General features: G+C 35.7%; 2 protein-coding genes across 4 annotated transcripts; both read left to right on the forward strand.

Annotated features, from left to right (window-relative positions):
• Positions 1-687: 687 nt before the first annotated feature.
• On the forward strand, positions 688-8,737 carry hyal1 (hyaluronidase 1). Of its 2 annotated transcripts, XM_077573444.1 has the most exons (5): positions 688-811; positions 1,388-2,277; positions 2,410-2,499; positions 3,891-4,133; positions 8,589-8,737. In XM_077573444.1, exons 1-5 carry the CDS (start codon positions 760-762, stop codon positions 8,700-8,702), a joined length of 1,389 nt encoding a protein of 462 aa, XP_077429570.1. In that variant the 5' UTR covers positions 688-759; the 3' UTR covers positions 8,703-8,737. The 2 variants fall into 2 exon arrangements, with proteins under 2 accessions (XP_077429570.1, XP_077429571.1); XM_077573445.1 differs by lacking the exon at positions 8,589-8,737 and having other exon boundaries at positions 3,891-6,826.
• npffl (neuropeptide FF-amide peptide precursor like) lies at positions 4,013-11,802 on the forward strand. 2 transcript variants are annotated; one of them, XM_077573449.1, is made up of 4 exons: positions 4,013-4,161; positions 8,924-9,086; positions 10,224-10,327; positions 11,423-11,802. In XM_077573449.1, the coding sequence occupies exons 2-4, from the start codon at positions 8,934-8,936 to the stop codon at positions 11,541-11,543; spliced, it is 378 nt and encodes a 125-aa protein (XP_077429575.1). In that variant the 5' UTR covers positions 4,013-4,161; positions 8,924-8,933; the 3' UTR covers positions 11,544-11,802. The 2 variants fall into 2 exon arrangements, with proteins under 2 accessions (XP_077429575.1, XP_077429574.1); XM_077573448.1 differs by lacking the exon at positions 4,013-4,161 and adding an exon at positions 8,701-8,844.
• Positions 11,803-12,421: the final 619 nt, after the last annotated feature.

Raw genomic sequence — 12,421 nt, forward strand, 5'->3', positions numbered from 1 at the left:
CTTTTTGTATCCTTTTTATTAGTGTTCTTTTAATCAAATAAATGTATGCCAAATTCCATAAATTAATTTGACCTTTTATCATAATGCACCTAAATACATTATGTATTTGTTGACATTGTTGCCATTTTATTTTTTATTTCTGATTATCATAGTTTATAATTTATTTTACTAAGCAAATTGATGGCAATTTAACTCATTTTACAAATTATATAAATCAAATTTAATGTTGAACTATAACTTTTGCTTTTTGAAAATATTTTTTCTAAATAAAATTTGCTAGAAAAAAAAATCTAAATTTGTATTCACTAACCGCTGTCTCTGTTTATTTTATTTTATAGTTTTAAAAAATATATATTTTTATCACAAGTACTGTACGTACTGTATTCGGTTATCTGTCCATATGGCCACTAGAGGGAGCCATTGTTATCTCTCGGTTTGACCAGGCCATTGCTCCAACTTTCTCCCGAGAAAAACACATGACTTTTTGTTTTGAGAGAGAATACTGTTTGTCAATTTTTCCATTTTTTTTGCCCTCTCACTTAAAAAAAAAGAAAGAAAAATGTCTCAACTCTACTTTGTTGTCCCTCAGATTGGCTATTCCTATTGGCTGGAGGGCGGGACGGATACGCATCAAGGACAATTCTAATTGGTTGTAACAAAACCCACAAACTCACATTTGTTTTGTACCTCTTCCCGTTTTTTTGTGTGTTATTCCAGTCACGAGACGGGCTGTTTTTGCGTGTTTTTCCCCCACCTAGCATGTGCTGCAAGTTATTCATTTATCCACTTAAATACTTGCTTTCGAAGGCAGGTAAGTGTGACATAGTAAGAAGATAAGAAAATGAGTAGTTGTTGTTCTTCATCGTTACTCGTTGGCGTTATGGATTGTGAAGCGTAGCAACACTATGAGTAAAACTAAAACTTTAACACTAAACACGCCGAATGGATGCTTGGTTTTAATTCGAATCTCTTAACATTGAGTTTAGAACTCAGGTTACAACAAGCCGTAGCTTATGAAGCAATGTCCACTCTTTTAGCCACAGCAATGTGACATCTTCTTGATGATGTAATGTATTAGCTTGACAGAACTGTGGCTGGGATATGACTTTCAGGGGTCCTTCGTGGACACACAGTTAAAAACAGTAAATAATAGCCAAGGGTGCCATCTTGGTGTCGTCAAACTAGTTAAAAATATCTTTGTGAAAGTAATTAAGCCAAAGTGTCTTTTTCTGCATTAGTTAAATTTTAATGCTTTTTAAATACAGATACTTGTCTAATAATTGTGATGAAAATGTTTGACCCGTAACACGAGTTATTTCAGTTGTGTGGCGATATTAAAATGGATTTATATGACTTAATATTAAGTTTCTTTTTTTCTTCCTCATAGGCATGAGTTGCCTACATCTTCTTCCGCTACTCTTGTTCAGCTTACTCAGTCACCTTCCGGGCGTCATCATGTCGCCATTATCCTTCTCCCAGCTGCCCTTTGCAAGTGTGTGGAATGTCCCCTCGGCCGGCTGCCTCTCCCAGTATGGCGTGGATCTCGACCTGGGCACGTTCAACATCGGCCAGAACCCAAATCAGACCTTCATGGGTGACGACATAACCATCTTTTACACGGACAAGCTGGGTGCGTACCCGCACTACAGCCAAGGCAAGGCAGTAAACGGTGGCGTGCCGCAAAACACCAGCCTCGACGAGCATCTGAGGGCGGCGAGAGATGATATCCGCAAGTACATCCCTGATGGAGACTTCCAGGGCCTGGCTGTAGTGGACTGGGAGAACTGGAGACCCGTGTGGGAGAGGAACTGGGACACCAAACAGGTGTACTGGGAAGGATCACGAGCACTGGTCCGGTCCAGGTATCCAGACTGGAAACCTGCGCAGGTGGACGCTTTAGCCCGTGTTGAGTTTGAAGCGGCGGGGAGGAAGTTCATGGAGGAGACGCTGAAAGTGGGTCAGAACCAGCGACCCGGTGGACTGTGGGGCTTCTACGGTTTCCCCAACTGCTACAACTACTACAAAAGCACCAACTACACAGGCCGGTGTCCTGCGGTGGAATCCAAGAGGAACGACGAGCTGACGTGGCTTTGGAACGTCTCGTCGGCGCTCTATCCTGACGTCTACCTCAGCCAGGAGATGCGAAACCTCGGCAGGGAGGTGTCGCTCTACGCTCGCCACCGCATCCTGGAGGCCTTTAGAGTGGCGCCGCCGTCTCGGCCCGTTGTCCCTTACGCCACCATCGTCTACACCTACTCGTTCCAGTTTCTCTCTCAGGTGAGTAAAATGGGGTACACAAATACTGTCATGATTTTTAACATCAAAACGGATGATATGATGTTTTAATAAACATAGAACTGCAAAGAAATATGTTCTCTAGCATGTTATCGTTTTGCTTGTGTCATGCAGGAGCATCTCGTCTACACTGTTGGAGAGAGTGCTGCCTTGGGATCTGCAGGGGTCGTGCTCTGGGGTGACCATGTGTTCTCCAAAACTAAGGTACGACTACTTTTAATCAATGCTAGGCATAGGTGCCGATATTTTTGACAAATATCGCCATCGGCTTTTTTACAAATCTGAATGCCGTTAAAGAGTGGTGAATTCTTGCGAACGTAGTGACTTTAGGGTTTTCTTCAGGATTTGTAAGATGTTCACAGTTTTTTTTTTGTTGCAAAGACATTTTGAACATATTCAGACAAGTTTTCACTGTCTGCGAAGATCTTTTGAAAGCTTTTACGAACCCTGACGAAAACGCCCAATTAGCTACGTTTGCATGCGTTTGTCACTCAGTGAGCTACAGGGAACTTCTCATTTAAGGATTTATTTAAATTTCCACTTATAAAATTTCCACAATAAAAAATGACGCTGACGCTGGGAACTCCCTACTTTTTTTATTTAAAAAAAAATAAAAATTAATTAAGAAATTATGTTAAAATTTTGTAAAACTATTAACAGTAGAAAACCTGCTTAGTTTTTAATTTAGCTTAACACATGCTGATTACCCTGGAAACACCCTGCCATCCCCCCCCATAATTTTTAAACAAAGCTGTTAATTCTTTATATTTTTAAATGAATAAAAAAGGTAATAAAACAATTTTTTCTGCTTAGATTTTTGCTTTTACTACAAATTAATTGTAATTCAATTAAAATTTCAATTATTACACTACAAAATTACAACACCAGCATAATCGCAAAAAAAGATTATTAATACAAATTTTTGATTAGTTTAAATTTATACATTTTATGCAACTTTATTATTTATTTAATGAACTAATTTATTACATTTTGTTTTATCCAAAAGGAACTTGCATAATTATATAGTATAATTATATAGACATAGTGTTTCAAATAATTTTATTTGTCTTAATATTTTTTTACATTTAAACATTTTCTTGTTTTGTTCCGAAAAGTAAATGATTGTCCTAATCGTGATTTCAATTATTACCAAAATTATCTTGATCAATATTTTCTTTATAATCGAGCAGCCGTACAAATGGATGTTATCGGCCTTGTAAGAAAATCAGTCAAAAATCAATGCATCTATTTTCACTTATAAACACAGACAGATTTGTTGGTATGGGTTGATTAAAGTCTTGTGGATCTAAAATTGCAAATAAGTGTGGGAGTTCAGTTCAGGTAAATAAAATGTTATTTTTTTCATTTTTTTATTTCAGATGACTTTCATTTCAACAATATTGTGACATAAAATGCTAACTAACAAAATTCAATTTCTTTCATAAACAGTAACCTAGCCTATTTTTCTACCTCAATTATTTCAATACATAATAATAGACAATCAGATCCACATATGAACAGAATTCTTCAACTGATCCATAGATTGCTCTGATCATTCCCATTTGTACAACTGACAAATGATTCCCTCCCCTCAGGCCTCTTGCGACGCCGTCAAGTGGTACCTAGACGAGATCCTCGGTCCTTATTTGGTCAACGTGACGTCGGCGGCCGTCCTCTGCAGCCAGTCCGTGTGCTCGTCCAGGGGCAGGTGTGCCAGGAAGGACCCGGAGTCGCGGGTCTACCTCCACCTCCACCCCGCCCACTGGAAGGTGACGTCCAAGGAGAGGGCAAGGGGCGGACGCCATTACACGGTCCTGGGACGGCTCGGCGCTCAGGAGGTGATGCTCATGACGTCTCGCTTTGAGTGTAAGTGCTACCCGGGGTGGGTGGGCGAGCGATGCGACACCCCCAGGCATGGATAAGCGCTGATGATAAGTGAGGCTGACTTTTATGGAACAAGTTCACCAGCATTCAGTATTTTCAGCAATTTTATGCAAAATTCTTCATTTCTATAAGTTTTTTGTAATGGCACTACTAGACTCCAGTGGAGCAAATGAGTAACCAGCTTTCATTTTAAGAAGTGGCGATGCCTTTTACTGATAAAGGCGAAAAGATTTTTCACTCGTGGAGGCTGCACTTCAAACACATCATGGACATGTCAGTCACTAAAGACAAATACTGCCGTCAGCAACTTCACAGTTGGTTGACTGCTGAAGACTTTGCGTTGAATTGTTGTTGACCAGCAGGTGGTGATGTAAGATATTCCAAGGAAATGCATCAGAATTGAAGTTAGGGCATTTCTGAGTTTTTGGTAGAGTAAGTATTAAGGCAAAGATGTCAATGCAGTGCGTTAGTATGGAGGACCAAAACTGCCAAAATTAAAAATAAATAAATGACTAAATAAATAAATGAATAAAAGTGAAAAAAGGGATGTAAAAATATAATTTAAAAATGGCAATAAAAACAACAAAAATATATCCCTAAATAAGTAAAAAAAAAAATAAATAAAAAAAATAAATAAAATAAAATAAAAAATAAATGGCGAAATAAATACAAAATAAATATACAAAATGTATAAAATCTCGTTTTTTATTTATTTTATTTATTTTGACTTTTATTTATTTATTTAAGGATACATATATAGATATTTTTTTGTATTACATTTTTTAATAATACTTTTTATATCCGTTTTTATTTTCACTTGTATTCATTTATTTATTCATTTATTTATTTTATTGGCAGTTTTGGTCCTCCATATATTAGTAGTAGTAGTAGTAGTGGAGATAAGCAAAAACATACTTTAACTTTTGTTGTCACAAGGTGCATTTAAAACTGCCAACAAAACAAGACACCTCAAATGAAATGATACACTAGCAATAAATGAAACCTCGCAACAACACTAAGATTCCACTAGAGGGCACCAAAGTAATACATTTATTGCTTTGGCCTGAGTACAAACAGTGAGATTTGCAGCATGTCGGTAAAAAAAAGAAAAGAATCTCCCCCCAAAAATCGGTGAATATGCAAATTCAGAAATACTGAAATTCTGAAAATATTGTAATAATAATATATTGTAATAATATTGCCCGCATGTATGAGGTTAGGTTTAATCCAAGATAATAATTGCATCTAAAATGTGTGCTATCAATGTCAATATTTGATTACACAGCATGAAAGCCAAATACGTCTGAGATTAAATATTGAATGTGAGTCCTTGCTCAAAGCATCTTCAAAAGTTTTTGGACGTCTGTGACCCAAGGCGGATGGATGGATTTTGTGCACAGCAAAAATAGTTGGAATCAAGCTGCATGTAGTTCTCATGCTGACATTGACCTCATGCAAACGTCTATCATGTGCACAGTTGCTTACTTGGTAGCTGCCTGAGGCTTTCCCGGAACGTCACGCTGGGCGTGCGTCAGCAATATAAAGAATGACGCTTGTGTTTGTAGCTACTGCTGGACAAGCTTGTGTTAGTGGCATAATGAAGCCCCCTGTTGCCATCTCCTCTGTTTCCTTTCTTATTTTTTTCTTTGGCTGCACTGTTGTAACTGTGTGAATCAAAAAATTATTTAAACGAAATCCCATTAGCATACTTTTGGCTCTGTTGTTATCGAGAACAAAAAATTCAAGGTTTACTGCATTGAACAGACAAACAAAAAAGTATTTCACAAATTAATCTGAGGTGATCAAACTACTTGTAAAAGGAAAATCCTTGAATTTTTTTTTTTTAAATGCCACTAAATACAAAAATATACACAAAAAGTCCAGTAAATAATTAAAGTCCATTAAATAATGATAAATTGAATTAACAAATGTTGTTGTCAGACATTCGTCAAATTCCGCGCACCGCACATGATGCGTTTGGCAAAAATACTATTAAATTGATAAGAAAAAAAAGGAATAAATGTAAATATCATGAAATTCAAATTCTATTGAATAGTTAAAACTTCCACCATTAAGAAAACATTATCAAATGGATAAAAATGAATTTAAATAAATATATCATGGAATATATATAAAAATCGATTAAATGGTTAGAATTCTCTTAATAAGTAAAAATGCAATTGAATGATTATGATTAAAAAATAAATAAGAACTGAAATGTCTTAAAATAAATTCAAATTCCATGAAATGGTTAAAAATTCTACTAATGAATAAAAATATTACATTGGAAAAAAAAACAATGACTATAAAGGTACACTGCAAAAAATTGGAGTGTTAAAATGTTGGTGTTAAATATTTGAAAATGTTGATTTCAACCCGCTTAGTGTAACACTGATTTAAATGGAGGCCAGTGTTAGTTATTTGACAGAGTTGATTTATTTAGTGTAAAACCAACTCTGCAGAGAGTTAATCAAAGCTAACTTACAGTCAGTAACTCTGGCACAGTGTTAAATGGTTAACTTTTTTTTTTTTTTTAATGAAGATGTCACATGCCACAAATAAAGAAAGTATAAATGGGGTTGAGAATTAACGGATGATTGTATACGTTGTTTCACATTTTAAATAATAAATTCATCTTTTAAATATACATTTTTCTGGATAGTGATTTATTTCATTTGAGCACAAGCAAGTAATGAAGTGTTTAATTCCAGTCAGTGACCACCAGGAGAGAAAGTACAAACCACTAAAAGGGATCAAAAGGGAGATTTCAGCAATTGCGGTAATAAAAAATCCAATGTGAACAAAATGTGCCTTGTTATCCAGAATGGATCCAGTTTAAACATTTGTCCGTCATTTCACTTCAACCTGGAAAGCGACCATTTGTTACCCTTGGGTAGGAATTTCATATGCAAAATGACACACAGTTACGTTTGTTCCAAACTGTCCAAATGTTCTTCTCATCTTTTATGGTTTTTAGTCCAGTGAGTCAGCAGTGATGAGTTATTATGAGGACTTATTAGTGGCGGCTGGAAATGAATGTCCCGCTTTAATATGGTGTCGGGGGAAATTAGAAAGCCATCTCACGCAAAGGTTTATGATCGCGATTTAAAACATAAACTGGCGATGACATGCTGGTTGCCATGGCGGTTAAACATCCATCGTGTGTCTAACGTGTGTTTGTTTTGTTCGCCTCAAGCCGATCAGCCATTAAGACGTGTTGACGTCAAGCATGGACGCTGTGGGGATTATTAATTACTACACAATAAATCTCACAAACATGATGATGCTGATTAACTCATTCACTGCCATTGACGGCTATAGACGTCAAAAATTAATTTGGACTATTTCTAGTTAGTTTTATTTTTTTCCCACTTTTGTTAACAAGAGTATGAAAACCTAGATTTTTTGATTGTACATTTAGAACAGATATAAAATTTATGATTAATGGCGAGTTAAATGTTGAAGTCATTCGATTAATTACAATTAAAACTTTTAATTGCCTGACGCCCCTGATTTTTAATAATCTTTTTTTTTTTTAAATGAAGGACTACAGAAATCAGTCAGTTTTACATAAAAAAATGGCTCCAAATGATTACTTCATTATTATTATATATATAGATTAAAAAAAGATTTTTTAAAAATTAGGGGTGTCAGGCGATTAAAATGAATTCACTAGTTAACTCACAATTAATCGCAAATTTTATATCTGTTCTAAATGTATAATAATAGTTTTTTTTTAGGTTTTTATCCTCTTGTTAAAAGTGGAAAAAATGTTAAACTAATAGAAATAGTTCAAATGGATTTTTGACGTCTAAAGCCGTTAATGGCAGTGAATGAGTTAAGGTTGAAAAGTTAACCAAAATATGTTTTTTTGACAATAATATGTTCTATGCAGCCCCACTAGTCTAAATACAGTTTTTGGTTAATATTGTATAAGTGGAATATGAGTTAAGCAGTAAAATCCAGCTGTTTTTATCCATCTCAGGGGGCGGCCATTTTGCCACTTGCTGTCGACTGAAAATGACATCAATGTTGCTCAGGTTTCAGGTAACAACCAATCACAGCACAGCTTCAGAAAACAGGTGAGCTGTGATTGGTCGTTACCTGAGACGTGAGCACCATTGATGTCATCTTCAGTCGACAGCAAGTGTCAAAATGGCCGCCCCCTGAGATGGATAAAAACAGCTGGATTTTGCTGCATAAGTCATATTCCACAAATATAATATTAATTAGAATGTCATGTTTAGACTAGCGAGTTCACATATTATTACCAAGAAATGTTTACGGTTGACTTCCCTTTCAAAATGAAAAGTTCCAACCACAATCCATTGCGATGTTCAAGCGCCGCTGCGTGGCGTCTCGGCTTGCGTCCCGATTAAGAGGCTGATGAACGTTTCCTCTGTCGTCAGGGGGGCTCGTGGATCACGGCCCATTTGCGGGGATTTATCTGTTTAATAAGAGTTGGCGATTGCGCCGCGCGCTGTCCTCTGGGCCACGTAATGACCGTCTCCTGTCGTCACTAAATACTCCGACGCTGAGCCTAAATGGCCTCGCGTCCGGCCTCCATCCCGTCCCTCGCTCCCATTAGCACCGTGACATCTTTCTCCAGCTCTCCTGAGGTTCCACGCCGTCGCGGCACACGGTGTATAAAAGACAGCCGGCCAGGTCGGTGCCTCTCATCCTTGCACTTACTGCTTGTAAGTCCTTCAGAGTGTTTCTGGAAAATCTTCTTCTTCCTCCCTAGGCTGACCAACATGGACTCAAGTGCGGCGGTGACCGTTCTGGTGGCGCTGATGGCGCTGGCGGGCGTCACCCACGGGCTCCACGTCGGAGGCGCTCTGGAGGATCGTGAAGATACGACGGCGGGTAGCTCAGAGGAAAATATGGACAACCGCTTGCTGGAGATGGTGAGACGGCCGATCAAAAACTTCACAACATCTTCTGCATACGCATGCTTTTCATCTGGATCTCAACCAGCTCGTTCGGAAAGATTTTCTGTGGAAAGTCAGACTGGAAATGCTATTGTGTATTCATTCATTCATTTAGAAAATAATACATTGTAAAATTATTTGACATGAAACAAATATTTTTATTTATTACATTTATTTCATTTAATTATTGCAGTTGCAATTAATAGATCAATGAATTAACTACTTTTGTTAAAATATAGTACAAAAAAAATACAGCCAATTATTACATACTATTATTCAAAAATAGGGAATAAAATACTGTAAAAAAACACATACAAAATATTTGAAATATAGTATATTAAAAAATATATTTAAAAAAAATAAACACAATACATTAACCGGTCCAATAAATTAATTGATACAAAAATGTCCTAAAAAACAGAGAAAAACATTTGATTTAATTTGCCCCAAAATTAAGCACACAAAAAATGTGATTGATTTCCATAAACTGTAAAGGCCTACTTATTAATTAGTTAATTAAAAGTAAAATCATAATTTCAACCCTGGAAAATTAGAAATAAAATCAAATAATTAAGAAATTTAATTATGTGTAAAAAGTGGGGTTAGGCGAGTACCGATAATATATTCAAAGTTTCGGTATTCCACTGTTGGGATTTGGCCAACAGCCGTTTTACAATTAGAAAATAGAAATCAGAAGAGTAGAAAATTGTCATTCATTACATGCAATTTTAAGGAAAAAGGCTAAATTGGGATATATATAGGAATGAAATGATTTGTCATTGTTTTCTTGGGGAAATTTGATGTGTTAAAAGTGATAGTAGTATCGATTTACTCATTTTGGTATCGGTTTAAAACATTCCTGAAAAAAGTTACTAAATATGATTTCTTGTCAGATAAAACAGTTTAAAGTGGAGCATCACATGCCCCATAGGGTGTGATGTTAAAAATAAATGAAATATTGAGCAACACTGAGTAAGAGTGTGCAAGGCTTTGCAATATCCAAGGCATACATTAAAGAGGAGTTTTACACATCTCCTCAGAAAGAGTGTTTTCCTGACATCTGCTATTCCTGATAACATGCTGCGCATGTCTCATGTTATTTCTGGCCACCAGGCGAGCGTCAAAGCGGACGATCGTCTGCTTGCAACGCTGCTCAGAGCTCTGCTGCAGGGAACGCGCAGAGAAGCCCGCAACTCGGTGCTCCATCAGCCGCAGAGGTTGGTGCAAGTTACTTCGGCGACATGCACTTGTTTCGCAACGGGTTTACACATTTTCATTTGAAATGAAGAGTATTCTATAATTTGACGATTCATTAAAATGGCGGAATGTTTGAACTTAATTATCTTTGTTTAATGTTTTGTTAATGTATAAAAAAAAAAATGGCCGATTCTAAAAGAGCTAATATTCGCCGATAAAATGTGTCAGCTAATTAATTGGTCGGGCCCTTGCACTTATTAGAAGCGTGACACAAAGGCACACAAAATTTCAATCCAGCTACATCGCTACTAGCTAAGCTAGTTCGTCTCTTAGTTCCGGCGTCCAAATTTGCAAACTCCGTTTCGTTTTTTGCTAGCTCGGTGTTAGCTGGCCACATATTCAATAGAAATACAATATTGCATATTAGGCTTAAAATTTTGAACCTACGTGACTATGGAAGACCAAAACTGTCAAAATTAAAAATAAATAAAAGGCAAAATAAACAAAAAAAAGAAGAAAAAAAAGAACAAATAAAAACAGATATGGAAAATAATTCCAAAATAAAAAAGGAATATTTTTTTTTAAATAAATGTTGAAATAAATACAAAACTAAAAAAATTAAAAACTCACTATATATATATACATTTAATTTAATTATATATTTATTTTTGTATTTATTTCTACTTTTATTTTTTGAATCTCGTTTTTTATTTTTGTTTTTATTTCTACTTTTATTTATTTAGGGATATATATTTTTTGTTGTTTTTATTTCCATTTATATTTATTTTTATGTATTTAATTTTTGAAAAATATTTTTTTTATATCAGTTTTTATTTTCACTTTTATTCATTTATTTATTTAGGCATTTATGTATTTTTTAATTTGGGCAGTTTTGGTCCTCCATACATGACAGGTTGCACTGTAAATATACTTACTGAAAAAAGGACCTGCAGGATTTATGCTTATCTCTCACCAAAAGCATTTTTTATTTTTATTTAAACTTGTTACCATCCATAAAGAGATCTATTCATAGAAATCTTATTATCGTATCGTCAGTCAGGCCCTTTTGAATTCCCGTATGTCTCCAAATCCTCTTCCCAACTCCACCCCGGCAGGTTCGGCCGCTCGTCCCGAGGGCCGCTCGTGTTGGAGGATCACATCAACTCTCCCGAGTGGGAGGAGGCTCCCGGCCAGATTTGGAGCATGGCGGTGCCGCAGAGGTTTGGCAAGAAATAATAACCTGCTGCAAAGAAGACTCACATATGCCTCCAAACTGATGAGGGCGACCCGTGTCCATCAGATGAAACTGAAATGGAAAAGCACCTGTTTTGTCCTTCAAACCACACATGTATTTATTTTGTATCTTTTTTTGTCACCAACATGATACTGAATGGACTTAATGTCCCGTGACTAACGGCCAAAATGATGAACTTTTAATTGAATTAATAAAAAAACATTCAAATAATAATAAAGGCTTTTAACTTGGAGGACGACATTTCAAATATGTGCTCATTTCATTGGCGCATCACCCTCTCCATGCTATATCCATATCAAAGTCTGGTTAAGAAGAAATTTTTAGTTTTTCGCTATACAGTATACCTTGTTTTTCTGAAAAATATAATTGCCCCCTTTACAATATATACTGTAACTTTTAGAATAATTTTGTTGTTGTTGTTGTAAAAATAACTTCTCAAAAATGTGATTGTCCCCCTAAAATGATATATAAAACTTCTTTAAAAATAAATGAATATTTTTTTAATTTCATTTAATTTAATCAAATAATTAATTTAATTCAAAAAAAAAAGAGAGCAATGATGATTACATGTCAAATCGGCAGTACCGAATGAACAATACTGAGCTCTCCCCAAAAATATTTAAAAAAAAAAAAAAAAAAAAATTTCCTTTCGTAACCTACATACTTTTCCCCACACCCCAACATTATTATTATTATTTTTTTTTTACTAAAAAATGTCTGACTTGGACAATGTATGTTGTCTTTTCTCAATAATAAAACCCACCCTTTTTCAAAAAGTCAGTTTAATGCCATTCCCAGTTGAAGTATACTGTCACAATAAATATAAGACAAAGACACCTTGTATATTTAAAACAGCCAC

The sequence above is a fragment of the Vanacampus margaritifer genome, chromosome 8 (assembly GCF_051991255.1).
Source record: "Vanacampus margaritifer isolate UIUO_Vmar chromosome 8, RoL_Vmar_1.0, whole genome shotgun sequence".
In the NCBI taxonomy this organism is placed as follows: domain Eukaryota; kingdom Metazoa; phylum Chordata; class Actinopteri; order Syngnathiformes; family Syngnathidae; genus Vanacampus; species Vanacampus margaritifer.